Source organism: Pinus tabuliformis, chromosome Q (assembly GCF_031772625.1).
Source record: "Pinus tabuliformis cultivar Carrire ecotype Pingquan chromosome Q, CPIR1, whole genome shotgun sequence".
Lineage (NCBI taxonomy): Eukaryota > Viridiplantae > Streptophyta > Pinopsida > Pinales > Pinaceae > Pinus > Pinus tabuliformis.
In genome coordinates, this window is record NC_142296.1 from 792,643,953 (window position 1) to 792,657,888 (window position 13,936).

General features: G+C 36.9%; 1 protein-coding gene across 3 annotated transcripts in view; it reads left to right on the forward strand.

The window, feature by feature from the left end:
* The first annotated feature begins 6,220 nt into the window (after positions 1-6,220).
* LOC149221867 (uncharacterized) overlaps positions 6,221-13,936 on the forward strand; it is a 30,875-nt gene continuing 23,159 nt past the window's right edge. For 2 of the 3 annotated variants that reach the window (XR_016249397.1, XM_089385255.1), the window contains exon 1: positions 6,221-6,896. Coding sequence is in view for 1 of the 3 variants with exons in the window: in XM_089385255.1 (XP_089241381.1) it covers positions 6,659-6,896 (238 nt within the window). In the remaining 2 variants the exon portion in view is untranslated. Of the gene's footprint in view, positions 6,897-7,238; positions 7,325-13,936 lie in introns of those variants that run through there. The other variant, XM_089385256.1, reaches the window with a different exon arrangement.

The following is a 13,936-nucleotide window of genomic DNA, read 5'->3' on the forward strand; positions in this document are numbered from 1 at the left end:
ACAAAAAATTTAGCCTGGTTAGGTGGGAGCAAGTAGTTTTCCCTTATGAACAAGGAGGACTATCAATACGGATACCTGGGCTCATGAATGCAACACTGGGAATGAAAATAGTATGGAGACTAATTACAGGAAAAGAGAGTTGGTGGAAAAAGACTCTTTTATTAAAATATATGGATGGCACCAGGGAAAGATTGCTTAATGGAAATATCCCAATAAGACAATGTACCCAAGTTTGGAAGCTGGTTAAAAAAACAATTCCATCAATGAGTAGATACATTTCTAAAATCCCAAGCAATGGAAAAACAATTTCAATCTGAGAGGATAGAATCATGGGAAAAGAACCACTTCAGACTCATACATAAATTGAAGACATACAAGAGTGGATGAAAGGTGAAGGTTTCAACACTTTACACTCAATCTCTCTATGGAACCAAAAGGAGTGGCAAGACTAGAAAATCTCAGCAATTCCGGTAGACCTGGAAGGGCAATGGAGCAAAATCAGGCAGCTCTTAAAAGGGGCAATGCCAATCCACCATGATGAGTATGATGAATATCTCTGGGACCTGAGCAGTGGACATTATACAGTTAAGACTAGATATAAAATCCTTCAAGAACAACCAAATCAACAAGAGTGGGATTCTTGGAAAATAGCATGGAAATCAGAAAGTTTGCCTAAGATAAAAATGTTCATCTGGACTCTTTTAAAAGGGAGAATATTGACCAGTGAAAACTTAAGAAAAAAAGGCTTTCAAGGTCCAACACGATGCCCATTATGCATGCAGGCTGAAGAAAATATTCAACATCTTTTCCAAGAATGTATCTTTGCCAAAGAATGCTGGCAGTAGCTGATAAGTCCTTTGGAAATAAGAATAAATTTCGAAAAGCCCTTGCCGGATTTTCTTCAGACCTTTGAGAAAGCCTACCCATACACAACAAAGAAAAAAGCCACAATTCAGAGGATATGGAAATGCATTCCAGTGGTTCTATGTTGGCAAATTTGGTTGACAAGAAACAAGTGCATTTTCAAAAATCAAATTCCAAGGATAGGGAAGACCCTTTCAAAAACATGGGGTCTAACTTCTGAAATACTCAATGTCAAAGGAACAGCTCCAACAAACTATCAAACTTTTCAACAGGAAGAGCGAGATTGGCTCAGCAAAGCCATAATAAATAATAATTGGCAAAGAGGACAGAGGAAGACAAGCGCACGAGTTATATGGAAAATAAGAATGAGTGAAGAGGAACTGACAAACTTGAGGAAAAATCAGAATAGATACTGTCTATACTTTGATGGGGCTTCAAAGCATAACCCCGGAAAGGTAGGGGTAGGGGGAATAATCCTCGATCCTGATAGGAAAGAAAATGTCACTTATGAATGGGGCTTGGGACAAATCTCAAATAATAAGGCAGAAGCATACAACTTGTTGATGGGAAGAAGAATAATAGAAAAGGAGAAATAAGAAATCCCATCATAATAGGAGACTCAACCATAATAATAGAGGCAATGGCAAGAAACAAAAAACCAAGCAATGAGCACATGAACATAATCTTTAGAAGAATCAGGAAGGACTTGGAAGGCTCTGGCGATGTAATTTACAGACATGTCTTGAGAATTCACAATCAACAGGCATATTATTTTGCAAACCAAGCAGTGAAAAAAAATGAAGGGCATGTTTGTGAAAACCAGGAGGAATACCATAGCTTAGTTCCTTAATAACCAACAAAAACCACAAGCTTAAAGCTAACCAATTCTAAAGGAAAAATCACAATGAGAAAAGCAATAAATCAAAAAACAACAGTTATAAACCAACAAAGGACACAACACTGTAGCAACAACCAGGAAAACATGGGAAAGCAAAGGAAAAAGCATGAAACTTTAGACTCTTGTATGAGCAACAATAGGAATGAAGACACTGATCCTAGTCACAAGAACTATGTTGCAATCTATCTCATCGAAGGCAGGTTTTAGGCTGAGATAAAGCACTATAAGAACTTAGGGTACATTCACAAAAATTGTAGCAGCAATTTCAGCGAAGAAAATCTCCATTTTCCATGTTATTATAGTGATTCTCTAGTTTCAAAGATCCTCCCTGTCCTCTCTAATAACCAACAACGTTTCCTCTATTCAGCATCCAGACTTCTTCATAAGCCCCCACCCTTCTATTTACCTAACTTGCTCACTTCGTACCTCTTTTCTCCCTTCCCTCCCTCCTTTCAGCGAGCGCAAAACCCTTATGAGCACCCATGCCCTCCATCTGCCCCTCTTATTATATCAACCCTCCTTCCTGACTGATATATCCAAATGTTAGCCCCCCTTCAAATTTGTCGTTCGCAGGGATTTCAGCTCTATCGGTTTACAAGGGAATAACCCGCCCGTGCGCCTTATCCAGATTTCAAAAAATCATTCATTTGCATCTATTATTATCGTCAGGCCCGCACTCCAAAACCTTTTCCGCAGCGCTGCTCCCTCCACTCTCTCATCTCCGATCAAATCAGGACCATTGATTGGGCGCTCGATTCGACGGTCGTTGATTAGCCTGACCATTCAAATTTGCGCGAACCATCCCCACCGTCGATCTGTACACATAGGATTGGACGACTCTCACCGATTTCGGGTGGACAACAAGCACGGAGATTACTCGCCCGAAAAGCTATTTTATCTCTCTCCTCCGATGCTACGTGTCACTCGGTCAATGGAATCGAGCGACCCCTCCCTTTTACCACTTATGGTTTATAACCTGCCCGATATACCATCTCTGCTTTTAATCCCGCCTTTCTTCTCGTTTAACATGCGGACTTGTTCGCTCCTGATGACCGTAGATCTCAACCATCGACGGTTGCGACGACTCCTCCAGTGTCCTCTTCCGTTAGCGCCTCTGGTTAATCCCCACCATACATCCCCTGATCCCAATCTTTGAATCTTCTGACAACCTCGTCCGTTGACACATCCAACGGTTCCCGTTTATGCCAAAAGGAAAGTGGACAACAACAGCAAAAGAAGAATCATCTCAGGAAACACAAAATCAAAGATGCACAACGAAATTCGGAGCAGAAAGCAGAGACAAAGGAAGAACAAGCAAACAAATCACATGGAATTCAACCCAATGAAGGAGAGAACTCTTCGAGCAATGAAGGAGAGAACTCGGACAATTATGACAAGAAGAACCAGTCAAATCAGGAGCAATTAGTCTACAAGCCTTGAAAAGCTGTCAGAGAGCCCATGACATGCAAATTTCTCTTTTTAGCAGGTCAGTTTGTTAGGAAGTACACTAGAATACACATAAAAATTCATGAAGTCCTGAACACAAGCCTAGGAGAAGAGATTGCGTTCCTATCTCATGGCTTAGAGGTTTTTTATGGTACATCTTTTGTAATAGGAGCTTGCTCTATCAAAGCTTTTGGTAATATATAAACTACTCGACCTTGTTAAAAAAAAGACGAATTTGTAAATATTTACATCTCAACTCAATTAAATGTAATATAGAGCACAACATGGGGGAGATGTTGTAGTGTCCGTAAAAAGTTAAAAATAATAAAATTCAATTTGTTGTCATGTAATTTTGTTTTTATTAATAAAATTATGAATAACTTTTTAGATAAAAGAATATATATATATATATATATATATCACATTAAATCTATAACATATCATTAGTAACTATAAGTTAAGATCCATTTTACCTTATAAATTATAATAATGATTCTGTAACCATATTTAAATTTAATTAATAAGCACATAAAAACTTAAATACTTACAATATAAAAATAATTTTAACCATGGATATTCAACCCACTTTATCATAGGTATTATTAATTTGTAGATAAACTTTGTTACAATACCATGATTCATTAATACCACATGCCAAAAAACCATGTCTCATTTCAAAATATAATTATTTTATAAATATTTTATTTGAATTTAATTTTTTCGTGATTAAATTTTAAAACAAAAAGATTATAATTACTTTTGAGATATGTCTAAACCCTCTATCACATTATAATATATGATATAGAAATAGTAGCTATAAATTAAAATCCATTTTAAAATATAAATTAAAATAATAATTTTTTAACCATATTTAAATTTCATTATTAAGGAATACAAACTTAATACTTACAATATAACAAGATTTTGAACCATTGATAGTCACCTCCACTTTACCATAGATATTGTTAACTTGTAAATAGATTTTGTTACAATATTATGTCCAATACCATGTCTCATTAATACCACATGCCCAAAAACCATCTCTTATTTCAATATATATATACAATTTTTGTTTTGTTTTGTTTTTTAAATTTAATTTTATTACATTTTTGGGTCGAGAAACACTCTCCATTCAAATATGGAAGAGATGTAATGTTATATTAAAAAATCTAGAAGCGTTTTATAACGTATAACTTCAAAATTAAAAGCAATACACCCTATCTTATTCTCCTTATAGAAGTGAGACTTTTCCCTATCCAGAGGCTTTTGTTGTACAGACACAAACTCAATAACATAGGAGACCATAGACTTCCTAAGCTAGCTTTAAATTCCAACCAAAACCACCTAAGGCTCGAACAAGGTTGGTATAAAGACACCAGGAGGGCTTGGTTAAACCATTGGGAGATCTACAAGAATGTTGCATTGCAAAACATTAATAACATTAAAAATATTGTTACTTCTAAGTTCAAAGAAAAAATGTGGAGTGAGAAAGATTTAGCAGTTAAAAGAAAATTGAGATATTAAAGGGAGATTATTAGCCCCACCCTAGAAGATAAAAAATATCTCTCTGCTTTAACTGGCTCAAAGAAGAAAATTAATATAGCCAAAATTAGAACGAACTCTCATGAGCTCCATAGTGAAACCTGTCTTGGGCAGTTCCTAAAACACCATGGATGGAAATGATTTGCCATCACTGTGAGAATATGAACATCCAAGATGAAAATCACTTCCTCTTAGAGTGCCCAACGTACAACCACATTAGATCTCAGTTTCATAATCTTTGTTGCCTAGCCTTTTAAGATGTCAAAATTATAGTGAGCCCGAGAGGCTTTTTCCAAGCTTTTTGAGCATAGGAATAAAATCTTAAGTCAAACTAAATAATTCGTTTCTTTAGGTACGATAAACCAAAGATTGGTCTCAGTGGACTTTAACCACCACCATCCATCATATAACAGTCAAATTTGAAATTTGAAATTATTTTTTATTAATAAACAATATTTCTTTATTTTAAAAACTAGCCGTTAAAGTTAATGGTCTCTAGATTTGAAATTCTAAATTATTCTTTATTAATAAACAATATTTCTTTATTCTAAAAACTAGTCGTTAAATTCTAACCATTAAAATTAATGGTCTCTAGATTTGAAATTCTAAATTATTCTTTATTAATAAACAATATTTCTTTATTCTAAAAACTAGCCGTTAAAATTAATGGTCTTTACATTGCTCTCTCTATTTAATCTGATGCCATGATTTGATTCTCCATTCCTAGATATTCCAAATGGGCTGAATTTTTTTTTATATGTGATTATTGTTGAAAGATTTTTCAATATTTCAATAAAAAATAAAAAAATAGAATTATTAATTAAAACATTTTGACTTAGTGAAATTACATAAAAATAAAAATTAAATTAATAAAATAAAATAATTAATAATTAAACCAACCTAGATTCATTTTAACTCCAGAGTGGTAAATCTTTTTTCAAGTTTTGAGTTAAAAAAAAAGTTTGCACTTCTAGACATCTAATCCTCTTGAGACTTAAATCCAAAATTAAAATAGATCTAAACAGATAAATTATCAATTTAAAACTCTATTAAAAAACATACCTATTATATTTAATATTAAAATTTAGTATTTATTGATTTTAAAACCCTAAATGTAAATACTTGATAAAATGGGTCTGTTAAAGAATATCCATATTATATTTAAAAATAACCCTTTTTTGAAATAAGAGAATATAATCTTGAAATTGTGATTTTTGTTATTAAAATTGAGTTTTTGAATTTAAATATAAATTCAACCAGGTAATTTGAATTTTACAAATTAAATCTAACGTACTTATTAAAAATCTCTACCAATTTTTTAATAAAGTTAAATTAAATTTAACGCACTTATTAAAAATCTCTACCAATATTTTACTAAAGTTAACTTAAAACGACCAATTTATTAATTAAACCACGCTAAAATTTAATGATTCGCATTTCTGGTTTTTTCCTCGAATTTTGTATTTATTGTTCGTAGGGATTATTGCTCCCAAACCACCAAGGAAAAGACCATTCTTCGCTTGGAAGATATTCCGCCCTCACGAAGAAACTTGCCAGAGACGCCAATGGCGAGTGAAAGGCCGTACTGGTCATAGCAAAATGGTCGGAATGCGTTTAATGTAGCGGAGCCACTAAAAGCCACTTGCATAATGTAGGTTTTTGCGGGTGACGTTATCCCAAAATAAGGAAAAATTAAGATTCAATCTGTATATCTCGTTCAGATATAAATATTGATCCATCGCTGTATGGGCAGGCCATCATTTCCTGCTATGTAAATGAAATCTGGTAGCTCCAGGCCGGCTAAGGGTTTAGGGTTTGTCATCTTCATTGTATATACTATCTGATTAACATGGTATAGTATTTTTGTTGTTATAGAGTTTTGTCCAAATTTTACAATCAGGGTATATAATGGCAGAGGAGGTTTACGTAAATGCAAAGACATCTGTATGGTGGGATATTGAGAATTGTCATGTCCCAAAGGGGCTGGATGCTCATGTAATTGCCCAGAACATCAGATCTGCTCTTTCAAAGCTGGAGTACAGAGGCCCTGTTTCTATTACTGCATACGGAGACACCAAGCTCTTATCTCCCCGTGTGCAGGAAGCCCTCTCCAGCACCGGAATAGCCCTCCATCATGTACCCTCAGGTTAGTTTTATATGTATTTTGTTTCCCAATTTTATAAAAAAATTAATTCTTATCATTTTATGTGGGGGTGTAGTTTTTTTGTGATATTTGATCATCTGTGTTTTACACTTTTTTAAAATAGTTTATTTCTCGTCTGTGTAGGTATGTTGGTGGGAATCACTCTGTTCCATGTTCACCTTGTCTCTTTTCTATTTAAAACTTAGATTATCTGTTATGTTAAAAAGTATGTGCGTGTGTAAAATTTTCTAGGATATCGCTGAAAATTTATAGGTCATTAAATTATAGTGTTGGACACCCATTACAAAGATTTTGATTTTTGAGCTGCTGAAACTTGTCTCACAGGTCTCATTGGTACATAATTCCATTCTTATTAGGCACTTAAGTTCTCACTGTAGCATGGGAGATTTGCAACAGCTGCTTATACGCGGGTAGGGTGCAACATTTATTTCACAAGATTGGAACATTTGTTTACTTGATGAAAAAAATCTAGGTTCATGTCTTGGTTTGCACCTAGCTGACACCACAGTAAATGCGTATGAGGTAAAAATATGTCTCTCCGAATCATACATACATTGACCCTTGTGACATTGATTATTTTATGAAGGTGGGTTCTGGGTGTAAGCTACTAGTTTTATCTGTTAGCATCCTGAATCTCTTGGGTGATATGATAACGCTAGGAGCGACCACTACTCAAGGCTTAAATACCTCATCCTTGGCTGCTTTTGTGCAATCAACACCATCGATGCTATTGCCATTCTCATTGTTGCTATTAGATTACCTGGCTCACGAAATATGTCGAGAGGCATCCCGATCAAATACTCGTGCAACTCCGCTCCTTCAATTTTCCTAGGTGGTCTCTTCGAGATAAACATCTTGTTGTGCTGGCAGAGACATCGTCATTGTTGCTGTTAGACTCATATGGTTCATGAAAGATATTTAGGGGTTGCAATATGCACCCTCATAATTTGCCTGTGTGGTGTCTTCTAATTAGATATCTTGCCTTGTTGGTAGACTCTTTAAATACTCAAGACGTTGTTTAATATTAAAGACCTAAAGCACTATGCAGTGAAACTAGCTTCTTTGCTGCCCTAGAGGAAAGTTTGTTCCTCTTGATAGAATGGACAAAGTAATAAGTGAGCCGGTTCCTCTCTAAAGATGGTAAGGCTATATATAGATAAGGTGATATCTGTATACCTATATGATTATATCAGTTGCAATAAATATATTGCTTTATAGATATCAATTGTTAAAGATCTTATAGATAGCATTTCAAGTGAGCATGCGCATGTGCACACACAGAGCATGTTAGCTCACATGTGCACACACAAACACGTTTGCTGACATGTGCACACAGATACATGTGCCTGCATGCAAGATTTCCATGAACAAGAGTGCTTAATAAGACCTCCAAATGATCTGAGACACAGCAGTAGAGTACCTAACAATGTGAGGTAGTAGATGGATGCCAAGCTGCTGGATCTCTAACACCATGCATCATTCACCACTGAGTGAGGTAATCTTTGTCTGTAGTCACTCAATACTCCCCCAGCTATGGTATGTTGAACCAGCAACCAAGTTTTGCAATGAAAGGATATATTGTTGAAGTATGTTGTGCTCATTAACAATGAACATCTTAATGATAACATGTCAGCACCACCCTTCATTTACCACTCCCTCGTAAATGGAAGGCTCTTGCACACACCATTCAGGTTTAATCACATAGGCTGCCACTGTAGTTGTGTCTTCTTATAATCCTGTCTTTGTTGGATAATGGGTTGAATCTGCTCACCAATCATCATTCCAAAACCTTTGCTTCACACTTTTCCTCTCATTGTTGCTGTTAGATTATCTGGCTCATGATATATGTCGAGAGGCATCCCGATCAAATACTAGTGCAACTCCGCTCCCTCACAATTTTCCTAGGTGGTCTCTTCGAGATAGACATCTTGTTGTGCTGGCAGATACATCGTTGTTGTTGCTGTTAGACTCATATGGTTCATGAAAGATATTGAGGGGTTGCAATATGCACCCTCGTAATTTGCGTGTGTGGTGTCTTCTAATTAGATATCTTTCCTTGTTGATAGACTCTTTAAATACTCAAGATGTTCTTTAATATTAAAGACCTAAAGCACTATGCTGTGAAACTAGCTTCTTTGCTGTCCTAGAGGAAAGTTTGTTCCTCTTGATAAAATGGACAAAGTAATAAGTGAACTGTTTCCTCTCTAAAGATGGTAAGGCTATATACAGATAAGGTGATATCTATATACTTATATGATTATATCAGTTGCAATAAATCTATTGCTTTATAGATATCAATTGTTAAAGATCTTATAGATAGCATTTCAAGTGAGCATGTGCATGTGCACCCACACAAGCAAGTTTGCTGACATGTGCACACAAACACATGTGTGTGCATGCAACATTGCCGCAAACAAACATGCCTAATAAGACCCCCAAATGATCTGAGACACAGCAGTAGAGTACCTAATAATATGAGGTAGTAGATGGACGCCAAACTGCTGGATCTCTAACCCCATGCATCATTCATCACCGAGTGAGGTAATTTTGGTCTATAGTCACTCAACACTCCCTCAGCTATGGTATTTTGAAGCGGCAGCGAAGTTTTCAATGAAAGGATATTTTGTTGAAGTATGTTGTGCTCATTAACAATGAACATATGTTGTGTTCATTAACAATGAATATCTTAACAATAACATGTCAGTACCACTCCTCATTTACACTCCCTCGTAAATGTAAGGCATTTTCCCAGGCTCTTGAACGCACCATTCTGGTTTAATCACATAGGCTGCCATTGTAATGGTGTCTTCTTATAGTCCTGTCTTTGTTGGATAGTGGGTTGAATCTGCTCACCCTTTCCTCTCATTTTTTGTTGACTCTGTGGAATAATCATTGCATATTAAATTTTCCAATGGTTAAAGTTCCTACAGATATGCAAATGTTTACCTATGATCATACGGCTTAAGTATTTAAAGGTTTCAAGTGAAGAAGGAATTCCGCAATGCCACAGATGCTACTAATCAGGATTCAGATGTACCAGTTACTTCATTTTATAGGAGATGTTGATTATGATGCATCATTCATCACTGAGTGAGGTAATCTTGGTCTATAGTCACTCAACACTCCCTCAGCTATGGTATGTTGAAGCAGCAACCAAGCTTTGCAATGAAAGGATATTTTGTTGAAGTATGTTGCGCTCATTAACAATGAACATCTTGTGTTCATTAACAATGAACATCTTAATGATAACATGTCAGCACCACCCCTCGTTTACCACTCCCTCGTAAATGGAAGGCATTTTCCCAGGCTCTTGCATACACCATTCAGGTTTAATCACATAGGCTGCCATTGTAATGGTATCTTCTTATAATCCTGTCTTTGTTGGATAGTGGGTTGAATCTGCTCACCCTTCACATTTTTCCTCTCATACAACAAGTGTTACTGACACTCTTGTCCACCTTTTCATAATAATACAAAGGATAAGATGCCAAATAACAGTACAGTAGGAAACATTGTGCAATATCCAAGTATTAGCCATTGACAGGATGGCAAATATATAATATACCATATAACTTCAATACAGAAGATTCAATTTGAAAATTGTCAACCAAGTTTGCACTGTCCAATTCAGAGGAATAAATTCAATTCAACTAGCTCTGTATTACCTACTATAATATGCAGCACTAATACTTTCAACCAGTTCAACTCACTATTCTAATCCAGTCCGAGTCTCCGACAGCTGCCTAATGATTGCAGAATTCAATTATAAAGACTGCCCTTGATAGCGAAGAGTGGACGGTCTTCCACGAACCTTGCTCTTTCCTCAACTGTGCTTCTTAATTAGCCGCAGAACCTAGTTGTACTCTGCAGGTCAGAAAAGACTGTTACTTCAATCACAGGGAACTTGCTATCTAAGGAATGAATTCGTTGTCATAGAATGAGGCCCAAGTGAACTCACTGCTTATTAAAGGTTCCCAGAATGACTCGCTATCACAAGAACAATGCCCAGAATGACACGTTAGCTCAGGATACCCTGCACAGAAGATTCGTTGCCACAGAGATGATACAAAGTGAACTTGTTCCCTCAGAAAATTAACTCACTGTCACCGAATTAAACTCAAATGGATTCGCTGTCTCAGGAATGATGTCCGCATGAACTCGCTGCCTTAGGCAAGGAAACCGCTACGACAGAATGAGCCCAGTGAATTTCGCTGCTTCAGGAATTGATGCTCCTATGAACTCGCTGCCTTAAGAAAGGTACTTACTGCGAAAGAGAAGGTGTCCAGAACAATCCGTTCTTCCCTTCAAAAGATTCATGTGCCCGAACAGAGGTAAAAGGAGAAGGAAAGCCAACTAGGGTGGAATCTTTCACCACTGAAATTGGCAAGAGAAAAAGGGGTCTTAAAACCCTCAGAGCTATTGCTCAAAACATAATGAATTGATCTCCAATTGATGCCTCCCATTGAATCCGGGCCTCCTTAATTTATAGACTTCTATGAGGGTTCTCACTTTCTTAAGTGGTTGAGTGTGTCACACTCAAAGCCTCAACTTCGGGTTTTTTTGCGTAAGTTACCCAAAACTCCCCAACAATGTAAGTTTTGGGTTTTTATCCCCTATTTAATGGACTATAGCCTACGGGGACAAATAGGCTACTAAGTCCCCTTGGTCATTAATTCGTTGAGGACATTACAGGCCCCCCTACCCGAAATTGCTTGCCCTCAAGCAATTGCAAATTCAGGTGCTGCAGAATTCATTCTCCTTCCCACGTTGCATCCTCTTCTGGTAAATTCTTCCATTTGATGAGGTATTTTGGAATTACTCTTCCCTGTAATTTCTTTTCTTGAACGGCCATGATTGTTTCCGGAACCAATTCCAACTGTCCTTCTTCATCTAATGGTGGCAACTCAACAAAAGTGGTGACCTGCTGGCCTACAACCTTCTTGAGGCATGATACATGAAATACATTGTGGATTTTGCTATCACTTGGTAGCTCTAATTCATATGCTACTTCACCCACTCTCCTGAGAATTTTGTAAGGTCCATAAAATCTGGGTTTCAGCTTTTCTGGCCCACTCTTCTAGAGTGTAGATTGATGGTAAGGCTACAATTGCAAGAAAACAAGATCCCCTACCTCAAAATTGCGCTTTGTCTGATGTTGATCTGCATACATCTTTTGCTGATTCTGAGCTACTTGAATATTCTCCTTGAGTATCTTTTGAATGTCTTAACTCTAATGAATCCAATCTTTGGCAAGAGTTGCCTTGCTGTCTCCGAAGATCTTGTCGATGAAGGAAGGTGAATCATACCCATATAGAGCCTTGAAAGGTGTCAATCCAATGGATAGGTTGTAGGTGGTGTTGTAGTAATGCTCGCCGAGGTACAACCACTTGACCCATGCCTTTTGCTGACCTGTCACATAGTTGCGCAAATATCCTTCAATCCATTTGTTCACAATTTCTGTTTGGCCATCCGTTTGTGGGTGATAGTTGGTCCTAGGGGTCAATTCAGTCCCAACGAGTTTGAAGAGTTCCTGCCAAAATGAACCCATGAATCTACTCTCTCGATCGTTGACTATGTTCTTCGACAACCCTTGTAGTCTGAAAACTTCTCGGAATAAGAGTTTTGCCACTTGCTTGGTTGAGTAGTTTGTTGATATCACAAAGAAATGCGCAGATTTAGTCTAACGGTCCACCACAATGTATATACAATTCTTTCCCCAGGCCTTGGGTAATCTTGTAATAAAATCCATCGATATGCTTTCCCATCTCTGTTCTGGAATGGGCAGAGGTTGGAGAAGCCCTTCAGGAGGTGCATGCTCAACCTTATTTTGCTGACATGTCAGGGATTCTCTGACATACTTCATCACATCTTCCTTAAGTCCCTTCCATGAGAATCGCTCTCGAATTTGTCGGTATGTCTTAAAGAACCCCTGGTGTCTGACTGAAGGAATATCATGCATAACCTTCATAATTTTTTCCTTAAGTGTAGATTCAGGAACCAAATATATTCTGTCTTTATAGTAGATGATGTTATCCACTATTTTGTACTTGTCATCCTGGATAATTTTGTTGAAAAATGTGCAAGCAAACTGGTTCTTAGCATATTTGCCAGATAAATCTGCCTTCTAATCTCCTGTGAGCTTCATGAGGGTACAAGCTGTTGGTTTCCTAGAAAGAGCATCAACTACCATGTTCTTCTTCCCTTTCACATATTCAATGTCGAAATCATAGGCTTGAATATCCCATTTCTCTTGATGATCTTTCAGGTCCTTTTGCCCCAAAAAATGTCGCAGGCTATTGTGGTCAGTCTTGACTACGAATTTGTTACCTACTAGATATTGTCTGAACTTTGCCAATGCATGCATGATGGCCAACATTTCTTTGTCATATATGGAGTAAAGTCTCTCTATATCTTCTAGCTTCTGACTTTCGAATGTGATTGGATGACATTTTTGCATTAGGACGGCTCCTATTCCTTCTTCGGATGCATCACACTCTAATACAAATTGTTGGCCTAAATCAGGAAGGGCTAGTACTGGGCACAAGCTCATTTTCCTTGAGTTTGTTGAATGTCTGGTTGTTAATTTTAGGTATATTCTATGCTAGAGCAATTTATTTCAATTTTCACAGTGAGCTCAATATTTTTCCCAGATTAGCAATCACATCAGCATTAAAGTAAACTGCAGATAGAATAGAAATATACATCGCAAAAGACAAGCCAAGACACGAGGACACAAGATGTGGCGCTAGCCAGGGACAAACCCCAATGTGGGGAAACCCTTGATCAATTCTTCTTTTATGTTTTCCAAAGTTCAGCAGAGAAAGTGAGAGAGATAGTACATTTACAATAGAAGTCAACACTTTGACTTTTGATATCTGCATGAGATCAGTTGAAGACATATTGCTTCAACTGATTCTCTAAGGTGACTCCTTCACCTATCATAGTGTTGTATTTCGTCCATTTGTTGCACCTTACCGTGTAGCACCATGCTGTACCATCACAGTGCTGGACCTTGATAACTG